The following is a 24,961-nucleotide window of genomic DNA, read 5'->3' on the forward strand; positions in this document are numbered from 1 at the left end:
GAGACTGGCTTCATACTCATGATACTCCTGTCTCTGCCTCCTGAGTAGCTGGGATTACAAGTGTGCACCACCATGCCCAGCGCTGGATTTTGATACTTCAGCAATCTGAGCAGCTATACTGGAACAAATCAACTGAATATAAACCTCTGTGAGGACTCATGGATGGTCCTGAAATGAGGGTTTATTTGAGTCTAAATTAAAGAAGTAAACATTCAAGCAAAACTGAAACAAAAGCAGGGGCAGGTGACAGGCTGCATTTCTAAAGAGAGAGCTAAAGGAGGTGAGGGTTGGGGCGGGTAGTAGACTCAGGTCTATGGTTTCTTTTTCTCGGCTGGCTCCAAATCAGCCTTGTGCTTTTGATCTTGGACCTTGAAGTCATCTACGGAGGGGACCTGGGAGAGAGGCCCAAAACTTGACTGAGATGATACGCTAAAGGCTCTGGAAGAGGTGGCATAGGTGTAGTAGGATTCCGAGGCAATGATGTTATTGATCCTCCAGCGGAGATGGTTGCAGGCGTTCACCGCGTAGGGCCATAGGAGGCAGAAGAGGATGTAGAGGATCACCATGCCCACAAGCACACTGGCCGACACCTGTAGGCCACACAACAGGTTTGGATGTGCAGCCTGTGGACTGGACCCCCTGTCCAACCAGCAGGGCAGCTCCCAGACCACCACTCACAATGACAATGAAGAGGGCCCGCTTAGCACTGAGCGGGAGACCATGGATGTGCAGCAGGAAGATGAGCTGGTAGTTGCAGTAGGTGCTGTTGTCCACACCTCTGGTGGAAGATGGAATCCAAGACTCAGGAAGTAATCAAGCACCCCACAGGATACTCTCACCCCCATCTGAACCACACACGGCGGGCTCACCTGTTACTCACTAGCACCTTGAAGAAGAATTCAGGGGCGATGATGCCTTGGGGGGTCATGTCATAGCATGGGGAGTTCTCCAAACACAGCCACCTGGGAGCCCAAATTAAAGCACTTGTGCTGCCAACCATGGGTGCCAAGACCTGATTCCTTCCTACACCCCACAGGGGATTGGGTGAGCATGCTTGGTGCAGCCTTCTCTCATCGATTCCTTTATCCATCCATCCAGCGAAGCTGCCCAACGCCCGCCATGCTGTGGGCTGCTAATTTATTCACTCATCTCCTGCAGCCTTCACGCCTCCATCTGCTCTTTCTTTTACCATGCATTCATCTGGATTCTGGGGTCAGGTACCCATTACGTGCTATCTCCTCATTCACCCCTTGCTGCCTTCACTCCTTCATCCACAAGTATGTCTTGAACACTTACTAGTTACAAAGTCCCACCTTTTTTCACTTATCTCCCCCTGATTCAGTAAACAAGCTGAACCCTGAGGAGGTGCAACCCTATTGATTCGCTTGTTCATTCTTTGCAATTCATTTACTCCTGGCAGCATTTTCTGCATTTTATTGCCTCTAAAGTAGTTATTGACCCCTATATGCTAATTTGCTCCCCCATTGTTCGATTCATTCATTCACACCTCCCTTTAACTGTCAATAAATGCCTACATGAATTATTCATGTGTTCATTCATTCATTCAGAAAATACTATGCAAAGTCTATATTCAGGATGTGATCATGTAAAGGGAGATAGACCCCACACAAGACAGTGGCAGCTCAAGGGGCTTAGGGATGGGGTGGGGAGGCATAGGCAGGTGACCAGTTGTGGGGAGTTAGTGGGGGCCAAGAAGAGGCGACTGTCCCAAACTGAAACAGTGGGAGAAGTCCTCCTCCTTGAAAGGGCATCTGATCTGAGAACTGAAGAAAGAACAGGAGGACCCAGCATTCCAGAGGGTCCCACTCCACAAGGTCAGTGTCCCCCACCTCCCTTGAGGAACACAAAGGCAGTCCCCTGGTTGCAGGCTCTAGCAGCCTCTCAGAGGCATAAGGGATGGCACGCCTGATGGGCAGGTTCGGGGTCAAGGGGGTGTTGCTCACTCACTCGATGCCGGATCTCTCATAAGACATGATGTAGAAGGCCATATCGTGGGTGGTCTCTGAGGTCTTTGTGGTCCAGATTCTGCTACCTGTTCTGTGCAGGAAGGTGTAATTTTAGCTTGGGTGGATCATGGCCTCTGTCAGTACAGAGGCCAACCTTGTGCTCGGGGGCGGGACCTGGGTGGGGCTTAGCTGCTGTTTGGGCGTGGTTTGATTTGTGGGCGTGGTTTAGTGTGTGGGCGTGGTCTTAGGGGAAGAGTGGGTTGGGCTTAAGGCAAGGGTGAATCCTGCTTGGCTCCAGGGCTGCAGGGGCAGGACGACTGATTGTGGGCGGGCCCCAGAGGGATTACTTGTCCAGCGGGCTGTTGTAGCGGTAGATTTCCTCCTCGTTGTAGTCTACCATACTGTCCAGCGAGGGCCCGCCTCCCACTATCTTCAGCACGTAGCTGCCGAGAGCAGAGGAGTAAGCACCAGCTTGGGGTCCTAGGTACTTCATCCCGCGCTGCCAACCTCCGGATCCCCCCGCCCGCCCCCGCAGGCCGGTCTCACTTTTACCTTCCCTTAAATTTGCCAGAGTCTCCCGTTACCAAATCTTGAATCAAGAAGAAGGGGTAGAACACTGTGGAGTCAGAGGGGTTGGGACCAAGAAGAGAAGGAATTAGCTTGGTCCGAGGAGTGGATGGAGGAGTGAGAGGAGCGGTAGGAGAGACAAAGGGGGAGGAGGGTCAGCACAAAGGAAGGGGGTGGGTTGGTGGATGGTGGGGAGGAGGGCCGGAGGGAGGGAGGGAGGGCAGGGCGGAGCCGTGGAGCAAGCGGGCAGTGAACTATGGAAAGAAGGGACCAGACACACTGTCGCGGTAGAGAAAGCAGGGCATCTCGGGGTCCACGTGCATGCAGTCGAAGTAATGTTTGTTCTGCTGGCGCATGTACTTCAGAGTGTAGGTGATGTCGAAGGCCAGGCGCTTGCCTGGGGGACAGCCGATAAACACTGGCACCATCAGGTTGCCCTGAGTAGAAGAGAAACCTCGTGCTGGGGACAGCCAGACTGGGTGGGACAGGGAGCACAGCATCCCTTTGATACACACCACCACTCTGCCTGGCTCACTCCACAGTGACGTTCCTTATTATTATTGAAACAATCTTCACTCCTTTTTTTTTGGGGGGGGGTTATGGGGGATTGAACCCAGGGGTACTTAACCACTGAACCACATCTCCAACCTTTTTTTTTTTTTTTTTTTTTTTTTTTAATTTTGAGATAGGTTCTCGCTAAATTGATTAGGGCCTTGCTAAATTGCTGAGGCTGGCCTGGAACTTGCCATCCTCCCGCCTCAAACTCCCGAATGGCTGGGATTACAGGCCTGACCACCACAGGAAACAATATTTTTAATAGCTTATGTAGCTCTTCCTACGAAGAAGCCCCTCAGTGATGCTCTAAGAGCTTTACATGATCAAAGTCCCTTAAGCCTCACACAGCCCTGCATGGTAGACTTTGAATAATCCTGTTTTAGAGATGGCAAAAGTGAGGCACAGAAAAATCAACCAACTTATCTATTACCTAAATAGCGCAGCTGTTAAATGATAGAACTGGAATTAGAATAGAGTGATCCAGAAACCTTTAGTATATGATGTGTAAACCAATTGACACCTAACACCCATGGAGCGTCAAACTTTTAGTCACATATTATAGGTCTGAACTTGAGTTTGAATTCTCCAATTACAAACCTGCAAAAGAGTCATTAAATGATGGAAGTAGAGTCTATGATGGGGGTCGGGGTCAGGGTCAGGGAACACCAATGACACTATCTTCAGAATGAAGAATCCTTGGGCCCTTTTGGAGCGATGGTGTAGGAGTTTCACCCAATTGTCAAAGGGACCCAGTTATCCAGGGACTGTGGCCTCAGCTTGACAGTGGCTGGGAAGAGGGGCTGGTGGCCATAGAGTGAGCATTTTCCATTCTAGGCCTGGGCCAAAGACTTTACACATATAAGCTCACTCACTCTGGGAGGCCTAATGGGCACATCTGACACTCAATGTGTCCAGAACACATCTTGGTAAATTGCACCTCCATCCCTTCCAGCTGTTCAGGCTGAAAGCCTTGGCCTCATCCTCTCTTTCACACCTACATCCAGTCCATGAAAACATCCTGCTGTTTCTTGCCTTTCGAACAGATCCAGAGACTTAGGGATGTAGCTTAGTGCTACAGCACATACTTAAGACACATGAGACCCCAGGTTCCATCCCAACATCACAACAAAGAAAAAAAAAATCCAGAACTCACCCTTTGTTTCCTCCAAATCTTCAACTCCTTTACCCCCACCCTTATTTTGTCCAACCTGGTCTCCCTGCTTCTGTTTTCCCCTCCTCCATCTGTCCCTTACATGACAAGCAACCTGATGGATCCTGTGAACACCTGATTCCCTCATCTGCTCAGAGTCCCCACCCCTGTGGAGCCAACTCATCCCCCAGGGCCCAGACAATTGGACCTCCATTCTGCTGTGACCTCTTCTTTCTCCATCTTCCTCTTTGTTCCCCCCCGGATTCAGCCACACTTGCTCCTTTAGTTTAACACATGAAATCTCATGTAACCCAAGGACCCTGGGGATATTATAATTGGACTTTTTACTTCTGGGGTCATTGCAAGTCAGAAGGGAGGAGCCCCAGCATCTGTCTGCTGGTGAGTGGATCAGGGAAGTTGGAGAGAATAAGAACTCTGGGTCAGCTCCCTCCTCTATAGCCTCCTGAGTTACTCAGAATAGATGTCTGCACCTCTCTGAGCCTTAGGTTTTGCCTGTGTACAAAGGGGATACTGCTTGTGCAAACTAGTGAAGAACCAAGAATCCAAAGGAGTCAACACAGAACACGTGAGTGGGCAGAAGTAGAGGCACGTGTGAAAGAAAGGCCAAGCCGCTGCTGCCTTTGTGCCAACTTGAAAAAAGAAGCCCTGCCTCTGGGACACTTTATTTCTCTTTGCAGAAAAGAATCTGAAAGGACACACGCCTTTTACTTTCTGAAACGTGGATGAGGAAAGGAGGGCATGGTGAGTGTGTGAACGATGAAAACCAGTGAGAAAGGGTGGAGCTACAAACGCATTCATGGGATTCTAGGACAAGCACTGGGATCAGCCCTGTTGAGACCCGACACAGCCCCTTCTCTCCCACCACGGGGCCCAGTACCCCAAGCTCCAATACTTGCAAGCGAGGCCCAAGGTGTGTGTCCTGGAAGCAGAATCCTGAAGCACCCACCACCTGTGGGTAGGAGCCGGCGATGATGATGGTACCCATGGGCCCTGTCATTCCCCTCATCCCATGTCCCCTCTCTCCCTTCCGATCTTGGACCGCACCTTGACCATCATGGAAGTCTTCATGAGGTGATGTCCACTAATGCCCTGGTCATAGCAAAGGCTTTTATCCCTGAGAGTAACCTGGGATGATGGGAAAGGAACAGGCAGAAATAAAGAATAGACAGGCCTGCCCGAGATCCAGAGACGGTTCTAATAGGACAACGACAACGGGGCATCATTTTCCACGGGGGGGGGGGGGGGGGACTAGCGCCACCCCATTAACTCGGCGTCCACCTTCGTACCAAGACTCCTCGCCAGGCCTCACCAAGAATACGACCGAGTTGCGTTTAACGAGAACCTTCTGCTTAATCAAGGATTCCGTGCAGCTGGGGTCAGCCAGCACCACGCCCACCGACACCTTGCTCTGCACCTTAAAGGCGCTGCCTGCCAGGGACAGAAGGAGGAGTTCAGGCCGGCACCTCCCGAAGAAGCACACTCAAGCAGCCCTCGCCCTGCCCCTCGGCCTTCACTTTGGCTTACACACCGACATCAGTGCCCATCTCGAAAGAGTACCCCCGTACGGTCAGGAAGATGGAGAAGTGATATTCGCCGCCCTTGTCCAGGAAAATGCGCTCGGGCAGCCGGTAGTGGGACTTGAGGTCGTAGATCTTTTCATAACTACCCATGTCGATGTGCACGCCACCCGCGCTCAGCCAGTTGCTCGCCAGGTAAAAGTAGTAATCCTGGCGGACAAGATGAGCCCCGCGAAATCAGCGTCAGCGAGGGGGTCTGGTCAGGGGTGTCTGGGCGCTGTCCCCTCCCACTCCCAACCCTCTCCACTTACCTCGTCCTGTTTCTTGTTTTTCCACCAGCGCCAGGTGGGATCGTGCACCGGGTCCGCGTAAGGCTGCAGGGACCGCGGTACACCGTGAAGGGGTGGGAACAGAGACAGTCCCTAGCCCAGTGGCAGCGGCAGACTCCTTCCCAGTCCCGGTTCCATCCCATAGCAGAAGATATGCACCCCTGGTCCCAAATCTGGCTTTCCATTCAACTTCCACACTTCCCAAACCACTCTGCGAGGACCCGCCCCCCGGGCCGCCCCGCCCCCCGGGCCGCCCCGCCCCCCGGGCCGCCCCGCCCCCCGGGCCGCCCCGCCCCCCGGGCCGCCCCGCCCCCCGGGCCGCCCCGCCCCCCGGGCCGCCCCGCCCCCCGGGCCGCCCCGCCCCCCGGGCCGCCCCGCCCCCCGGGCCGCCCCGCCCCCCGGGCCGCCCCGCCCCCCGGGCCGCCCCGCCCCCCGGGCCGCCCCGCCCCCCGGGCCGCCCCGCCCCCCGGGCCGCCCCGCCCCCCGGGCCGCCCCGCCCCCCGGGCCGCCCCGCCCCCCGGGCCGCCCCGCCCCCCGGGCCGCCCCGCCCCCCGGGCCGCCCCGCCCCCCGGGCCGCCCCGCCCCCCGGGCCGCCCCGCCCCCCGGGCCGCCCCGCCCCCCGGGCCGCCCCGCCCCCCGGGCCGCCCCGCCCCCCGGGCCGCCCCGCCCCCCGGGCCGCCCCGCCCCCCGGGCCGGACCTCGGACACCTATCCCGGACCTCGGACACCTATCCCGGACCTCGGACACCTATCCCGGACCTCGGACACCTATCCCGGACCTCGGACACCTATCCAACTGCGCTCCGTCCGGGCCTCGGACACCTATCCGGGACCTCGGACACCTATCCGACTGCGCTCCGTTGTACAGGCCCCGCCTCTAGGCCGGTTCCCCTCGGTGGGGTCTTAGTGCCCTGTTGAGGCGCCCACCTTGTGGTACTTGGAGTGCAACCGGAGCAGGTAGTAGACGAGACCTTGATAGACCGCGAGGGAATTCTCGCTGTGGAAGCCCGAGGGATTCAGGACCATCGGGGGCCGAGCCAGGTAGCGCTCCTGGCGCGTGTAGGCCTGCGGGTTCGGCAGGTTCCCCAGGCGCATCGCCTCGAACGGGCATAAGTTGCTGAAGGAGAGCGTCGGATGACTCCTGGGCAGCAGTGGGGTGGGGGGGGGAACAGCTGACTCTTCCACTCTCAGCGTCCCAGGAGCCTCCCCAGATCTAATCCAGCCCCGACCTTCTCCTCGGCTTCAGTTCCTCTCACCCAGAGGCCTCCGGACCCTTGGCTGTCCCTTCATCCCTCAGACCAAAGCCCCTTCCCCTCTACGGTTCTCTGTGGTTAGTTCCACTTGTCTGACAGTAGACCTTCTGTTTATAGCACTCCCGTTGCCTCCTGAGCCCCGCCCACATAGCCCTACCCCACCCCCCTCCCACCTCCAGCCGCCTCCCTGGGTTCCCAGGACCCACCCTCTGCAGGTGACTAGAAGGATCATTAGGAAACGTGGTAAAATCTGGCTCTGCATCCCACCACTGAGTCCCAGCCATGGCTCCCCAAGACCTTCAAGATGAAGTTTCTAAGAACACCAGGCTCCCCTTGTCTCCGCCCCTCCCACCACCCCCATATCCCTACTGTGCTCTTTCTGGCCAGGACTTTATCTGGGTTCTTGAACACCCAAACCTCTTTCCTCCTCAGGCCTTTGATGGTTGTCTCCCCCGGCCCCATGGAGCACCCTTCTCCACCTGTCACCTGGCTAATTCCTCCTCAGCTTTCAGGTCACACAGCCCATTCGTCTCCTTCTGAAGCCTTCCTCCGTGCACCTCCCCCCAGGCTGGGTCCTGCTCCTCCTTTGAGCTTCCAGGTATCTGTACCATGGCTCCCCCATCGCAGCCCAGGGTCATCACTGGGATGGCTTCAGTCCCACCCCGGGATGGGCGCTCTCAGCCCGCGGTGTGGTCCAGGCCTTCTCACCCATCGCGCACCGTGTGGATCTGCTTGTGCTGCTCGTACATCAGCAGCTTCTCCATGGGCACCAGCCTCTTGACCAGGTGGTCCTGCTTGCCATGTGTAAGGTATACCAGCTGCGGAGACAAGGTGGTCAAGCAACTGGCGTCAGCCCCCCGTCCCCCCCCCCCGCACCCCCACAAAAGGCCTGCTGGCACCTGGTACAGCTTGTTCTCTTCATAGAAGAGGGTGACCATGGTCTCCTTGGAGGCATACAAGGAGGACTGCTTCATCACCTGCAGGCTGACGTGGATGTCCCAGCCGTGGGATGGGAAGATCCTGTACAGGTGGTAGGTGCCCTCCAGGAGGTACCAGATCTGAGGGTCCACCAGCGAGGTGTGTGTGCAGGCCACAGGGACTTCCTGCCCTATCTCTCCCTCTGGCCAGTGTATGAGGAGTAAGGCTTGGAGCTCACTTCCAGGTGACAGGGACCAGAGGAGCCCACAGTACCTTCTCTGTAGTGCCATCTCTCAACTTTTGGAGGCTGAGCCCCTGTGTGCAGCCCACCCCCCACCTGCCATGACCCTGTTTTTCACTGTTTCGGCCTACTTGAGTTTCTTTTACTTGCAACTGAAGCATTCCTAATACGTATGCCCCTTAAAGACAGGGTTCCTGCCTTCTCACTCTTGGCAGCTTCCAGGGTCTCACCAGTCCCTGGACCTCAGTTTCCCATTTCTACACTGATGGACGCTGCTCTACACACATCTGATTCCAGATCTCCCCTTCCTGAGCTTCGGCTGGGGGATCCCCTCCAAGAAACCCTCCCTGGTACGCACACCAGATGAGGTCAGGCTCTCTGGTGCTATTTCCCCCCTGACCACACTGAGTTGTCACTGTCTGGGTACAGACCTGTATTCCCCAGTGAACAGTGATCCTCTGAGGACAGGTCCCAGGGCTGACCTGGTCACCATTGTGTCCCTAATACTAGTCAGTTAAGTGCTTAGTATTTATGGAACGAACAACTACACCGTGGAATACAGTGGCCTCCCCTGGAAATGAGGTCATTGCGCGGGTCTTTCACTCTTCTGTGTGACTTTAGAAGATTCCTAGTTTAAGTTCCAGGGTCTACGACTAGAGATGTGAGTCAGCGGGGGAGCCCTTGCCAACCCCCAGTACCCCAAACACCAACGTGTGTATAAGTTCTAGGATTCCCAGTTATAGATGGAGCTTCTCCTGTCTTTCCTGAGGTTCCCCGAGGGCGGAGGGTTTGGGGGTGGGCAGAGAGGGAGCAGAGAGAGGGGCAAAGCAGCCCACCTCTTCAGTCTCCGTGACAATAGCTACATCCCCTTGAAATGAATTGACCATGTACTTGATAGATGACTCTTTGGGGAAGTCCGCCAGGTAGATGAAGTTTTCTGCGTTGTAGCTGCAGGGGATAGACATGGGGAACTCAGGGCACCGTGACAGCTGGGTGTCCTGGATACCTGCTTCCCCTGTTCCACGTCTGATACAACATAGCCCCCACGGACTCCATTTCTCCACAAGTAAAAAGGGAGCCTGGAATTCTAACTTCTGTCCCTACCTCATATCCCCAAGGTAACCTTCTGCCCTCAAATTCTCCATCTCCCAATCTCCTCCGGGTGGGTAGATGGGAAGAGTTCTAAAGTGTCCCCAGAAAATAATTTGCTATTGCTCACATACATTGGGTCTTTCCATAAGATTTCATTTTAAAAAAGGGCTCCCAGGGTTGCGGTTGTAGCTTAGAGACAAAGTGCTTGGCTAGCAGGCATCAGACACCTTGACCACACACACACACATACACACCCAGCTCTGCCCATCCCCATCCTGACCATGTCTGCATTTGGCCTCCTTTGAAGGCTTGGTGACTTCAGAAAGAGCCCTCCCCTTAGTAAGACTGAGCAGGGAGGGCATGTCTGGGCCACACGGGGGGGGGGGGGGGGGGGGGTGACGGGCCCGGGGATGACGGGGCCTACCTCTGCAGGAGGAAGTTGCCCCAGATGAATAGCAGGTTGTTGTACAAGTTAAAGGACAAGCCCTTGGGGACCATGGGAGTGTTAGTGTAAGACTCTGTCCCGAGGATCATCAGGAACTCTAAGCCCCGTGCTGAGCAAAGCAGAGAAAGAGGACAGCAGAGAGTGGGGTCGCCGGGGCCCCTCTGGCCACCCCTCCCTGGAAGTCACCCCTGCTTTCCCCTCCTACCATCAGGGATGAACAGTGGTACGGTATAGAGGGTGGTCATCTCCTCAGTGACTATAGGTGGGGAAAATACAGTAAAATCTGAGAGGCCGAGCTTCCAAAACCTGAAGTGAAGCAAACCATCAACTTCCCAACTCCTCAGAAAATCCTTCCCATTGGCTTCCCACTTGGGCCTGAATTTCTTAACCTGAACTATAAAAGGGTCCTGCCTCTGAAAGGATACAGTTCTGTTAGGGTGCAGGGCTTGTGGGTGGGGATTTTGCAGTGCACAGCCTATACAACTATATTTGGTAGCCCTGTTCTTACTGCCGGTAAAATCAAGTCAAATCTTTTTTTTTTTTTTTTTTTTCCATACTGGGGATTGAACCCAGGGGTTCTTAACCACTGAGTCATATCCCCAGTCCTTTTTTACATTTTATTTAGAGACAGGGTCTCCCTGAGTTGCTTAGGGCCTTGCTAAGTTGCTGAGGCTGGTTTTGACCTTGCAATCCTCCAGCCTCAGCCTCCCGAACTGCTGAGATTACTCAAATCTTCTTGTGGAGCAAGAGGCCTTTCAGATCTGGCTTCTGCTTACCTCTCCAGTCTGGGTCCCTGTCTGCTCCCCTATTCCAGCCACACTGGCTTACTCTGAGTGTCTTCAGCCCACTCAGTCTCTACTCTGCTCTCCACTGCAGACTTATCTAGCAACACTGCCTTTCTGTGTGTGGGGGGGCATTTGATCCCTTGGGAGGGGCATGCAATCCACAATCTGGGCTCCAGATCCTCGCCACCCCTCTCCCCCAGCCCATCACCCTGGTACTCAGGTCGTAGCTGGCCAGCTGGTGATATTTCTGATCTGAATCATCATACTGGGTCTCCACCAGCATCATCAGAATGTTCTGCCCCGGGATGAAGATGGCCCAGGTTATGGAGCATCTGTCAACTGGGGGGGAGGGGAGAGTCCCACTGGGGCAGCTCCATTTCTGCGATGCCATGTCCCTCCACATAACGCTCCACCCATCCCCAAGACATTGCCTGTCCTTTCCGTGACCCCTCCTACCCTTCCTTCCTCTCCCACAGCCTCAGGCCCTGCCCTCCTGCCACTGGCCCATCAGAGAGATGAATACCGAACATCCTTTTGCACGTGGTCTGATTCCTGGGCAGCAACTCAAAAGACACCAGGCCATCTGTGGAAGAAGGTCGGGGCCACACACAGGCCCTTCTGGTTCCACCAGTTCCACCTGGCACCTCACCAAACCAAGTCCCCCTGCTGTCTCCACTGCTTCTGCCCCCTACCCTTGGATTCCAGGGAGCAGGCCTCACCCTCTGGCCCTCACAAGTGGTCTATCAGAACATGGCTCCATCAGGTGGTGGGATTGACCAAACCTTATCTGTACAAATGCATAACCAACCCCCCTTGCCACACGCACACACACATACATAGAGGGACAAACACACACACAGCCTGGAACCCGTCCTGAGGGGACACGGTGAGTAACAAGGGCCTGAGGTGAGAGGGCCCCAGGAGGTCTCTCGGGCTTCCAGAGGCCTCAGCCTTACCTGTGATGGTCCCGAAGTGGAGATAGCCCTCATTCTTGCCAGTGGTCAGGGCTATTACGTGGTCAGAACCATTGCTACTGAAATACACGGGGCACAGCCTCTTGATACACTCGCTGGCCAGGACACGAACCCATTTGTCTAGGGGTACAAGCATGAGGTCTCAGGCCCAGGCGGCTGTACCTGGTGCCTGGGACCCCCATCCTCATTCTGCTGGTCTGGGGAGACCTGTTATCTGGCTGGGATACCTGTTCAGTGTGGTGTTGGGGGGCCCTTGGCAGTTGCACCAGTTGCCTTTGGGAAAACCTCCCTTGCTTGTCCTCTACCCCTCAAGTCCAGATTGAGGAGAACTCTCTCTTGGACTGTCCTGGCGAGAGCAATTGGTTCTGAACTGGGTATGTGACCAAGGTGGGAAAAATCAGACTATTCCACCTTGTAACCAAGAGATATTCTTCCCTGGGATCACTGAGGAACATGAAAGTAGACAACTGCTAGGATCACCATGGCCTCCACAAGAAGAGACTGGCTGGCAGTAACAAGCCCCTGGATCCAACTGTTCCTGAAACCAACAAACCATCAGCTACGTAAGCCAATACACACCCATTTTCTTTGGCTTAAGATTATTTTAATTTGTTTCCTCCCACTGTCAAAGGACCCTAAGAACTGGGTGCAGTGGTGTACACCTGTAACCCCAGGGCCTCAGGTGGCTGAGTCAGGAGGATTACAATATAGAGGCCAGCCTCAGCAACTTAGCGAGATCCTAACTCTGAATAAAAAATGAAGAGCTAAGAATGTAGGTTGGTAGTTAAGTACTCCTGGCTTCAATCCTTGGTGCAAAAAAAAAAAAAAAAAAAAAAAGGACCCTAAGCCAGGCATAGTGGCAGCTTGGGAGGCTGGGAAATGAGTTCAAAGCCAGCCTCAGCAACAGGGAGGCCCTAAGCAGCTCAGTGAGACCCTGTCTCTAAATAAAATACAAAATAGGGCTGGGGATGTGGCTCAGTGGTCAAGTACCCCTGGGTTCAATCCCCAATACCCCCAAAAAAGGCCCCTAAAAAGGAAACAAGGATGTGGGGGACACGTATTAACCAGCATGATATACATTACAGTGCCTTTTTCTATAATGTCATAATTGACACCTCTCTTTTGGTTGTGGGGGGGACTAAAAAAACTGGGGGGCTTTAGTATTCTCTAAAAGATGAGGCGGAACCAAAAGTCTCCTCCCTCTGCTGGTTCTCCCCCTGGTCCTGCTCTGCAGCCTCTGGCTCCCACGCCCTCCTTGCCTCCACCTTTCCGTCTTTCCTGCGTCTCTCTAGATGCGTCTTCCTGCCACTCTGCTCAGGGCACACGTGGCTCTCAGGCTCCCTCTCCCGCCCCCTCCTCCTGCAGTGGCTCACAATTCTCAGGAAGGTCCGCATGTCACATGGCCAAGTAAAGGACCTTCCTTCAGGCTGGTGATGTTTCAACACAGTGGCGGGGCCCTCCCCCACCCACCCACGGAAATCTCAGTCCCAGGTGTCCCCATGGATGACCTCACTGTCCCTCCCTGCAACTCTAATGGTGGGTCCCCTGGCCTGAGGTGCCAAGGACCTGGGTGTGGCCGCTGCCCGGTCCCTCACCGCTGCTGTGGCTGCTGTCGTACAGGGTGGTGTAGGTGCCCGTGTAGTAGTAGATCAGCTGGTTCTGCCGAATGAAGAGCGTGCTCTCCGTGGAGATGGCGTCGTAGATGGTGGCTGAGAAGTCAGCCTGGGGACAGTAGAAGGAGCCTACCCAGCAGCTGTCAATGCTCAACTGCAGGGGAGCAGAGGCTGGGGTGAGCAGGTGACCTGGGCCTCAGCCCCATGTCCTGCTTGGGGGGGTAGTTCTTGCTCTAACTGCTTGGCATGGACACAAGCAGCCGCCCAGGGTGCACTCCCTGCTCAGCCTGCAGCGGCGCCTTGGTGGCCAAATGTCTCCAACATGGGCCAGAAAGCAGAGGTCAGAGACCTGAGCCAGTGTGCACGTCAGGTGCCCCGGAGTGCAGCATGCTCAAGGCACTCAGTGTCCCTGCGCCCCTCACTGCAGTCAGGGCTGTGTCTACGTGGATATAGAGCATCCAGGCTCACACCCCCGTCTGCCCAGAACACACGTGGCTGTAGGTCAACACTACCTGATCCAGTGGCCAATTACTAACGACAATGTCATTAACAGCGGGACAGTGGAGGGTTCTTAGATTCTATGAGACTGAATCTAAATTAATCTAAATTTAGACTAAATTTCCAGAGCTGGTGTCCAGCTTCAGGCCACATGGACTAATGCAGACTGAAATGTCCCCCCCCATATGCTGAACCCTTCACATGACTGAATGGTAATAGAGACCTCAGGGAGGCAACTAAGAATAAATGAAGCTGGGTGTGGTGGCGCAGGCCTCTAACCCTGGTGGCTCAGGAGGCTGAGGCAGGTGAACTGCAAGTTCCAGGCCAGTGTGGGCTACTTAGCAAGACCCTGTCTAAAATGAAAAATAAACAAAGAGATGGATGTGGCTCAGTGGGAGACCGCCCCTGGCTTCAAAAAATGTGGCTGGGGTGTAAACCCGGGTTTGATCCCCAAACTACAAAAATAAAAACAGAGAAAAGAGGAAAGCCAGGTGTGGTGGAGCACACCTGTGATCCCAGTGACTCAAAAGGCTGAGGCAGGAGGATTGCAAGTTTGAGGCCAGCCTCAGCAACTTAGCAAGACCCTAAGCAACTGACTGAGACCCTGTCTCAAAAAATAAAAAGAGATGGATGTGGCTCAATGGGAGAGTGCCCCTGGGTTCAATCCCTGGTACCAAAATAATAATGATGATGATAATAATAATAATAATAATAATAATATGATGATGATGATGATAGTAATAATAATAAATGTTTCAGAAAAAAGGGCAAAAGGTTGATAATTATTAAGGCTGGTTCATGTCCCATTCTCTCTCCTTTGGTGCATCTGATTGAAATTTTTCACTAAAAAAGGAATTTTCTACTATTTTTTTTTCAAAAAAAAAGTATAAATCAAAGCAAAATTCTAGGCTGTGCTGCTGAAATTTCATCAAGTCAAGGAAAAAATATTAATTTCTTGCTTTCTCGTCCTATTTAACATCAGAAAAAAGACCTTGAGAATTTACTTCCAAAAAGTCTTGCTCAAACCGCCGAGGTCATGGCGACACTATTTTCTGCATAAAATGTTTGTGACTGGGGCTGGACTGGGGCTCAGTGGTAGAGCGCTCGCCTTGCAGATGTGAGGCCCTGGGTTCGATCCTCAGCACCACATAAAAATAAATAAATATATTGTGCTATCTACAACTAAAAAAAAAAAAAAAGTTTTGACTGATGAGTTGCCATGGTAATGTGTAGTCCTGTTAATAATATTCAAATTGATGGCTCTGTTTTCTGGAAGAAATACTTAGACATTTCCTTTGTGAAACTGGATACTCATTGCACTTCCTTGTTCTCCCACATCTATGCACAAAAGGAAAGCTGAGGCTCAGCTGAATTTTTTTGTTTGAGCAAAGCTTGAGGGTTCTGACTCATTTAATTTGGGGGGGGTACCAGAAATTGAACCTAGGGGCACTGAACCACTGAGCCACCTCCCCAGCCCTTTTTTGTATTTTACCTAGAGACAGGGTCTCACTGAGTTGCTTAGGGCCTCACTAATTTGCTGAGGCTGGCTTTGAACTTGCAATCCTCCTACCTCAGCCTCCGGACCTGTTGGGATTGCAGGTCTGCGCCATGGCACCCGGCTCTGACTCGTTTAATTTAATAAGCACTATGTTGGGTTCCCCTGCCTCGGGGAAGCAGGCAGATGCCTGAGCCAGGGGGATGGAGCTTGAGGGATGTAGGAAAAGATCTTTCCCACTGGATGTGGTCCTGGGAAGACAGGGCCCCTCAGCCTTCAGTGCCAGAGGGTAGAACTATTTTGAGCAAGAAGTCAAGACAGAGGAACCAGGTCCAAGACGTAGAGAGAGAAACCCAGGCTGGGTGGTGGCATTGTTAAAAATCCTGGGTTGGGCTAAGCCAGAAGTCCTGAATTTCTTTTTTAATATTTTATTTCTTTATTTACTTATTTTAGTTGTAGTTGGACACAATAACTTTATTTACTTATTTTCATGTGGTGCTGAGGATCGAACCCAGGGCCTGGCAGGTGCTAGGCGAGCGCTCTACCGCTAAGCCACAACCCCAGCCCTCCCGAATTCTTCAATTACATGAACTTATAAGTTTCCTTCTCGATCTTTTATTTTGAGGCAGGATCTCACTGTGTTGCTCAGGCTAAGCTCAAATTCCTGGGCTCAAGCGACCCTCCTGCCTCCGCGTGGGTGGGACTCCAGGCACAGGCCCATGCCCAGCCTCCTCTCCACTTTTGGCAGGTGGTTATTTCCATTTTCCCGCACTCTTTGGTAATTGGGTTCGGCATGTGGCATCCAGCCTCCTTGGGCTGGACGTGATGCTGTCACTGATGGAATGGGATTTTGCTTACGTGAACCACTGGATCCATTTTTCTGCATGAACCAACCTGGGCTCATGCAGGTGGCTGTTACTCACTCATACGGACATGTTTCTGCCACTCAACCCAAGAACCTGACTTCAGATGCTTCTTCCCCATCCTGGGACAATGCAGGCTTGTGACTCCTAATTTGAACCCTCAGGGCCACATGTATGTCCATTCTGAATTTTCCTGAGTGTAGAAGGCACTAGGGCACATGGATGCCACTCATGATGGATGCTATTAACTTACCTTCACAATGATTTTATAAAATAAAAATAAATATAAATATTTTTCCCCATTTTACAGATGGGAATCTGAAGGCCGGGTTGCTCAAGGGTTAGCGAGGAAGTGGCAGGACTAGAATTTCAACTGGGTCGCCTGTCTGCAGTTGCTATCTGGTAGGGACTGGTGTCTTTGGGGTCCCGTCTGCAGGCCCAGGCCCCCTCATTCAGGGGCTGAGGCCCAGCTCCTTTCAAGGGACCCCAGCCCACTGTCCCCCCTGTACCACTCACTTCCACAAGAGAGAATTCCCTGAAGTTGGTGCTGGTCATGAGGAGGGCCTTCTCGTTGGGAATGCCACCCAGGATTAGAACAGGTGACTGGTCCACATTGTACCACAGGGGTCTCGACGAGACATTCACGAAGTATCTGGGCTTTATATCAAAGAGCTGCCAGGGGAGGGACAGGAGGGATACTCAGAACTCCTGCCCCATGGCTCTGACGCATTCAGGGAAAAGCCACAGTCCTTGCCCTGACCTTATTCCCCACCACTTCCCCCCTCCCTCACTCTCTTCCTGCCCATCGGCCTCCTCTGTGCTTCTCAAATATACCAGACACATTGCCACCTCAGGGCCTTTGCACAGTCTATTCCCCCTGTATGAGATGACCTTGTACCAGTATCCATGTGACCCCTCTCCTCGCCTCCTCCAAGTCTCTACTCAAATGTCAACCTTCTCAATGAGGCCTTCTTTCATCGGTCTATTAAACATGGCACTCTCGTCCCAAATAGACCCATTCCCCTCAGCCTGTTTGGTTTCCCTCCAGAGCGGTTGGTTTACCATCTTTTAATCTTCAATGGAATGGAGGTGTCATGCTGTTTGGTGTCACAGTGACATTCAGGCAGTGCATGCTGAGTGAACAAATGCACAGTGATTCAGATGGAGCAGCAGGCAGGCTCAGTTTTAAATCTCCTTCCGTGTGTACACGCTGAGAGGGCAAATGGTCCCCTCCCTTCTAAACCTCACATTGAAATGAGTATGTGAGAGGACCCCCCAGGCTCCCCGCGAAGATGTAAGGCTCTGGTGCACTTAGGAGAACCCTGCTCCAGGCCTGGTGTGAGTCCTCTTGTTTGGGAGGAAGCAGGGCGCCTGGCCAAGGCCCAGTTCGGTTGTCTGAAACCCAAGCTTTCCACCTTTCCTGCTGCCTGCAGGACCCCTCACCTCATCTCCCACTGTGAACTGGATTCTGTTGTCTGCCCCCATCTTCAGGAAGCCATTGATGTTCACGTGGAACCTAGCATCAGGGGCAGGGCACGGGGAGGGCTGGTTCAGAGCTCACCCAACAGCTACAGCCACCTTCCCTGGCTCCTTGGGGATGGGGATTAGGGATTCCCCCCAGAATGTTCCCCCCCATCACCACCCAGGCCTGGGGCAGAGGCACCTTTTACTGGGAATGATGGGCCCGAGGCCGTTGCTGCTGACATCCACGCGCATGACCACACTGCCGTTCTTGATGGGCATGGGTGTGTACCAGCTCATGACACACACCTCCGTCGCCATGCATGGTTCTGCTGGCACAAGTGGGCAGAGGTACTGGCATCTCCCAGGATGTCCCTCCAGGCCCCAGAACATCCGGGGAGTGCCCTGCCGCTCCCTCTCCCAGGCCAGGGGGCCCACCTTTGCTGCGGAAGGGGGCTGCCTCCATCTGGATCTGCAGCTGCTCTATCTTCCAGCGGTAGAAGTTGACGGGGGCCTGGAAGGTGACCAGCACTAGGGGCTTCAGCCCCATCAGGTGGCCACTGCGGACCAGGTCCTCGGAGTGCTGAGGGAGAGATGGCCCCATAGGCAGATCCTTAAGACAGTTTCTGGGCCCTCTGGGTCCCCCCTGCCTTAAGCCCCCTTTAGTGGCCCATATTCCTGGGCAGGGTGGGGAGGGCAGGCTCTGCACCATGGGAAGGTCAGCAAACAGGGCTGGAGGTCTTCCTGGAGGAGGTGGGTCAGGACAGAAGGTGCGTGCAGGAACTGGGGAGGGCAGCGGGCAAGGCAAAGTGGAATGAGCATGGCAGAGGGATTCCCAGCAGCCTCCCCTGACCTCAGGGCACCCAGCCCCCATCAGGGGACTGCCACCTTCCCTTAGGCCCCTGCTCACTCTCTGGGAGAGCACAGCCAGGCACTGGGCCCGGGGTCTGAAGGTGAGCATTGGTAGGGCCATTGGAAAGGGACTGAGGAATGGGGTGAGGTGCATCTGGGGACAATCTCCCAGATGTGCCAGGATCCTGGCTGTACTGAGGGTCAGACAAGGCTTCGAGGGTGGGTGGCATGAGGGACAGAGAAGTGTTAGGTGTGAGCAACAGCCATGTGCCCAGCAGTTCCCGGACAGAGGCCTCCCTTGGGCTGGGGAGGAGGACAAGGGGGAAGGACTCGGTGTGACCACCATTGCCAGGAACTTCATCCTGAGGGAGCCCTAGCCAGGGACCTTTGATCCTGTGCCTACACCTGCACCTGGCCCTGCCTTGAGGTTCCCAGGCACAGGGGAGCAGGTGCTGGTGGGCAGGGACCCCCTCCCTGTCAGGACAACTGGCTACCACCCTGGTCCTGTCTTCCCTCTTCTGCGTGGACAGGGCAACAGCCCCTCCCCGTCTCTCTGCTGCCACCTGAGCCAGGAAGCCCAGTCAGATCACATCCTCCACTCAGAGCCTTCTATTTTCGTAATTTTTATTTTTTGGTGTTGGGGATTGAAACCAGGGGCACTTAACCACTGAGCCACATCCCTTGTCCTTATGTTTTATTGAGAGGCAGGGTCTCCCTAAGTTGCTTAGGGCCTCACTATGTTGATAAGGCCTGGAACCTGTGATCCTCCCACCTCAGCCTCCCGAGAGCTGGGATCACAGGGGTGCACCACTGTGCCTGGCTTGCTCAGAGCCTTCTTGAGGCCCCATGTCACTCAGAGTCAAAGCCATATCTTCACCATGGCCCAAGAGACTTTATTTATTTCTCTACAAAATTATTTTATGTACTTGACTCAAGAATTGCTCTCCTGGTGGTCTGAATCTGCAAGAAAAGCGTGACCATTTTGTTGACCATTTGCCATGGTTTAAATGTGTTCCCTAAAGGTTCACGTGCTCAAAGCCTGGCCCTCATTGTGGTGATGGTGGAAGGTGCTGGAACCAGTGCAAGGTGATGGGGTCACTGTGGGACCTAACGCTAGTCTCCCAGAGTTAGTTCTCAAGAGTGAGTTGTTACAACACAGGTTCCCCACATGCTTGGCCTTTTCTCCACACAGCAATTTCCATTCCCTCTTTTCTGCCATGTTGTGACACAGACAAGGGGACCCTCACCAAAGGCTGAACAGATGGTGCCAGCTGATCTTGGAAGTGAGCTAAATAATAAAGAAGCCTCTTTTCTCTAAAAATACGCAACTTCAGGTATTTTGATATAGTAACAGAAAATAGATTAATATACCATTGTATCATCTCTAACAAAAAGAGGGGCTCATTCATAGTAGGTGTTGAATGAACAGAAAGAGGTATTATTTCCTCACTCTGTAGCTAAGGAGAAAAGATTCGTGGGGTAAAACACTTAGTAACAAGTTGCTAACATTCACTGAACCTTACTATAAACCAGGTACTGTGCTAAGTGTATATATTTGATCATATTAAGAAGTGGGCTGGGTGATATAGCTCAGTTGGTAGTGATTGCCTCGCATGCACAAGGCCCTGGGTTCAATCCCCAGCACCACACACACACAAAAAAAGTGGGTATGATTATTAACATTACCTTATTAAGGATGAGGAAATTTTGACGCAGAGAGGTTAAATAACTTGACTCAGATCACACAGCTGTTATGTGGCAGAGCTGGACTTGAACCCAGGCAGTCTGGCTCCAGAGCCCAAACAATGAACATGCTGTATTTTCTGCCATACTTTTTCAAGTAAATCCTAGTTGATTACAGACTCAAACCCACATGTACTGGCTAGAGTTGGGGCTCATTGGTAGGGTGCTTGTTTAGCATGTGTGAGGCACTGGGTTCCATCCCTCACACCATATAAAAATAAAACAAATAAAATAAAGGTATGTGTCCATCTACAACTAAAAAATATATTTTAAAGTAATTTAAAAAAACCCTAAATGTACAAACTCCAGTTCTGAACCATAATACTCCACTGTCCTCCAAAAACTTACTTGAATAAAAACAATGTAGAAAAAGAAGAACAAAGTTGTATGACTCCAACTTCCCAATTTGAAAACTTATTACAAAATTACAATAATAAGACTTTGTGGTACTGGCATATGAATAACATATAAACAACCAAATAAAATTGAGTCCAAAAATAAGCTCCTTCATTTATTGCCAATTTATTTATTTATTAGTTATAGGTGGACACAATGTCTTTATTTTTATATTTATGTGGTGCTGTGGATCGAACTCAGTGCCTCACGCATGCTAGACGAGCTCTCTACCTCTGAGCCACAATCCCAGCCCCACCAAATGATTTTTAGCAAGGGTGCCAAGACAGTTCAATAGGGAGAGAATAATCTTTTCACCCAATGGTGGGATAATTGGATATTTAAATGTAAAAGCTGGACTTCTACCTCACACTTTATACACAATTAACTCAAAATGGATCAAAGACCTAAATGTAAGAGCCAAAACTAAAAATCTCTTAGAAGAAAACATAGGAGAAAGTCTTTATGACCATTGGTTAGGCAAACCCTTATGATACCATAAATGCAAACCACAGAAGAAAACTCATATTGGCTGGGCTGGTGGCTCATTCCTGTTATCCCAACAGCTTGGAAGGCTGAAGCAGGAGGATCTAAGTTCAAAGCCAGCCTCCCCAATTTAATGAGGCCCTAAGTAACTCAGCAAGACCCTGTCTCTAAATAAGAATCAAAAAAGGAATAGGGAGGTAGCTCAGTGGTTAAGCGCCCCTGAGTTCAATCCCCAGTGCTGAAAACAAAACAAAACAAAACAAAAAACAACTTTTACAGCTCAATAATTTTTTAAAAAAAATTTAAATGGGCACATGGAACACCTGTAATCCCATAATCCTAGCTATCCAGGAGGATGAGGCAGGAGGATGGCAAGTATGAGGCTATCCTGGGCAATTTGGAGAGACCCTATCTCAAAATTAGATTAGAAAAAGGACTGAGATGTTGATGTAGATCTGTTCATCTGGTAGGTCCTGGGTTCAAACCCTAGTATAAAAAAACAAAAAAATAAGGCATGTGGCCCATGCCTGTAATCCCAGCAGCACAGGAAGCTGAGGCAGTAGGATCCAAAGTTTGAGGCCTGCCTCAGGAATAAAAAAGGATAGGGAATATAGCTGAGTGGTAAAAGCACCCAGGGTTCAATCCCTGAACCAAACCAAACCAAACAAAAAACAAAAGACCTGAATAGAGGGGGGCGGGCTGGGGCTGTAGCTCAGTGGCAGAGCACTTGCCTAGCATGTGAGAGGCACTGGGTTTGATCCTTAGCACCACATAAAAATAAAGGTATAATGTCCAACTACAACTACAAAAAAAAAAAAAAAAACTTAAGACATTTCTCCAAAGAGATAAGCAACCAGCCAAGTAGATGAACAGATGTTCAACATCATTAGTTATAAGGAGGAGGCAAATCAAAACCATAACATTCTACCTCACTTTTTAAATTATTGATTTATTTTTTAGGTGTAGATGGACACAACACAACGCTAGGGGAGCGCTCTACTGCTGAGCCACTATCCCAGCCCAAATTCTACTTCACTTTTAAGCACATGATATGTCCTTAAAGGGACACTGGGAACTGTACCTACATAATCTTCTTGAATCCTAAGGTCCCAGGATTGCATGACATTATCATTATTAAAATGTTAAAATGGGGGCTGGGGTTGTGGCTCAGTGGTAGAGTGCTCGCCTAGCACTCATGAGGTACTGGGTTCAAACCTCAGCACCACATAAAGATATAATAAAGATATTATGTCCACCTACAACTAAAAAATAAATATTAAAAAAAATGTTAGTGGCCAGGGTTGTGGCTCAGCGGCAGAGCGCTTGTCTAGCATGTGCAAGGCCCTGGGTTCGATCCTCAGCACCACATAAAAATAAATAAAATAAAGGTATTGTGTCCAAGTACACCTAAAAAATAAATATTAAAAAAATGTCAAAATGATGAGAGCCTGACACGGTGGCACACACCTGTAATCCCAGTGACTCAAGAGGCTGAGGAAGGAGGATCCAAAGTTTGAGGGCGGCCCCAGTAGCAAAACCCCATCTCAAAATTAAAAAATAAAAAGGGCTACTGACAGGGCTCAGTAGCTAAGAGCCCCTGGGTTCAATCTCCAGTACCAAAAAAAAAAAAAAAAAAAAAGTTAGGGATGAGGAAATTGAGGCTGACAAAATCATCCAACCCCCACTACACTCACTCACCTGTCCATGGCAGGAGTAGTTGATTTTCAGGTAGTAAGGAAAGCCCAGGTATCTCTGCAAGGAGAGGTAGGTGACATGTGCAGAGCCAAGTGGAGCACTGGTTCAGGACCTCTCTGGTTCACTGAATCCTGGATCCCTCACCTCGCGCCGGTCGATGGGTGAGTCCACCAACATGTTGAACACACCGCGCACTGTGTCCACCGGTTCTTGATGAACGAATTGGTCACTCTCCAAGTTCTCACCCACCCTCTGGAACTTGTTCAAGACAACATGCCAGGTGCACTCGTGGAAATCATAGATGACTGCCCACAGCCTCCACGGTCCCAGTAGCACCGCGAGCAGTGCCCACAGCACCCGCAGGACTCGGACTCTTAGCCACACAGGGCTGGCAGGGGACATGGTTTGGCAGCGCACATGTAGCTAGAATCTGGAGAACGCGGGGATCAATACCCCCGCGAAAGACAGCACTTTGGGATTGACCTCGATGACCTCGCCCTGCTGCTACTGCTCCAGCACTTTGCTTGGACCCAGCCCCTGGCTCGGACCCCCGTCTTGCTCAGGGCCCCACCTCTGCTCTTACTCGTGGCTCCGCCCCTGCTCTTGCAACTAGCTTCCCTCTGGCTCTTGCTCTTGCATCTGCCCCTGCTCCAGCTCCCGGCTCCCTCCGGGCTTCTACTTCCGGATCCCTCCCTGCTCCTGCTTCTGGATCCCTCCCGGCTCCTGCTTCTGGATCCCTGCGGACTCTTGTTCCTGGATCCCTCCCAGCACTTGCTCCAGGATCCCTGCCGGGTCTTGCTCCTAGCTCTCTCCCAGCACTTGCTCCAGGATCCCTGCGGGCTCTTGCTCCTGGCTCTCTCCCAGCACTTGCTCCAGGATCCCTGGCGGCTCTTGCTCCAGGATCCCTGCTGGCTCTTGCTCCTGGCTCTCTCCCAGCACTTGCTCCAGGATCCCTGCCGGCTCTTGCTCCTGGCTCCCTCCCGGCTCCAGCTCCTGCTCCTGTCTCCCTCCCAGCTCTTGCTCCAAGATCCCTGCCGGCTCTTGCTCCAGGATCCCTGCCGGCTCTTGCTCCAGAATCCCTGCCGTCTCTTGCTCCTCGCTCCCTCCCGGCACTTGCTCTGGGATCCCTCCCGCCTCTTCCTCCTGGCTCCCTCCCAGCACTTGCTCCAGGATCCCTCCCGGTTCTTGCTCCTGACCCTAGCCCCGCTCTTGCTCCTGGCCCTAGCCCCGCTCTTGCTGCAGGTCCCAGCCCTGCTCTTGCTCCTGACCCCAACTCGGGTCTTACTCCGGGTCCCAGCCCTACTCTTGCTCCTGGTCACGACACTACTAGAGCACCTCTTTTCGTCCCGCCTCCTCATCTCTCCCTGTAACTTTGCTCGGCCCTTGCTTCTTGCTCGGCCTGTTAGTATTCTGACCCGGCTCTTCACCAAGTCTCGGTTTCTGTTCCTCGCTCTGACCAAACACCCCCTGTTTTCTCCTGTTCTGCTGAAATCTGTGATCATACTCTTGTTCCTGCATCTGGCTCTGCCATCATTTCTTGTCCGCCCCCCAACCTTCTTTTCCTGCCTTCCCTTTCTCCTCGCTCGGGCGCTGCTCCGGCAGCGGGACCTACCCTTGGTCCCTCTCTCCGGGTCCTTCTCTCGGGCCTTCACCACGCCGCGCCCTTTCCCCTGTCCCCGACCCTGTTTCTGTCCTAGGGCTTGCTCCTCACTCGGCTTCTTATCCTTGCATCGACCCAGTTCTTCGACCCGTTGCTTTTCGACCCTCCCTTTCCCCTGGTCTTTGGCGAGCTGTTCTTCCCGCGCCTGCTCCTCGCCCCGCCCTTTCCTCTTGCCCCGCCCCCTTTCTGCACCCCGCTCCCTTTCCTCGCCACGCCACGCCCCGTTAGAGACCCGCTCCTCCCCTCCCAGTCTCTCATCCCAGCTTACTTTCTCCTCGCCTCGCCCCTTCTCGTTAGAAACCCTTACTTCACCCTGGGATTTCTCCTCGCCGTGGGATCTTTGCTCGCCACCCGCCTTACTCTCGTCCCGGGATCTCTCCTCGCCACGG

At 52.7% G+C, this 24,961-nt stretch overlaps 1 protein-coding gene across 2 annotated transcripts; it reads right to left on the bottom strand.

Annotated features, from left to right (window-relative positions):
- Positions 1-239: 239 nt before the first annotated feature.
- Catsperg (catsper channel auxiliary subunit gamma) lies at positions 240-23,350 on the bottom strand. Of its 2 annotated transcripts, XM_077105833.1 has the most exons (28): positions 23,057-23,350; positions 22,916-22,969; positions 18,182-18,326; positions 17,946-18,072; positions 17,726-17,798; positions 16,799-16,954; positions 13,409-13,580; positions 11,796-11,933; positions 11,363-11,422; positions 11,056-11,178; positions 10,260-10,310; positions 10,034-10,163; positions 9,354-9,465; positions 8,258-8,416; positions 8,067-8,176; positions 7,033-7,246; positions 6,089-6,151; positions 5,789-5,987; positions 5,570-5,688; positions 5,305-5,385; positions 5,153-5,209; positions 2,815-2,971; positions 2,520-2,583; positions 2,315-2,410; positions 1,969-2,058; positions 870-962; positions 679-778; positions 240-590 (listed from the first exon to the last, which is right to left on the bottom strand). In XM_077105833.1, the coding sequence occupies exons 1-28, from the start codon at positions 23,312-23,314 to the stop codon at positions 312-314; spliced, it is 3,480 nt and encodes a 1,159-aa protein (XP_076961948.1). In that variant the 5' UTR covers positions 23,315-23,350; the 3' UTR covers positions 240-311. The 2 variants fall into 2 exon arrangements, with proteins under 2 accessions (XP_076961948.1, XP_076961949.1); XM_077105834.1 differs by lacking the exon at positions 11,056-11,178.
- Positions 23,351-24,961: the final 1,611 nt, after the last annotated feature.

This window comes from Callospermophilus lateralis, chromosome 18 (assembly GCF_048772815.1).
Source record: "Callospermophilus lateralis isolate mCalLat2 chromosome 18, mCalLat2.hap1, whole genome shotgun sequence".
NCBI lineage: Eukaryota > Metazoa > Chordata > Mammalia > Rodentia > Sciuridae > Callospermophilus > Callospermophilus lateralis.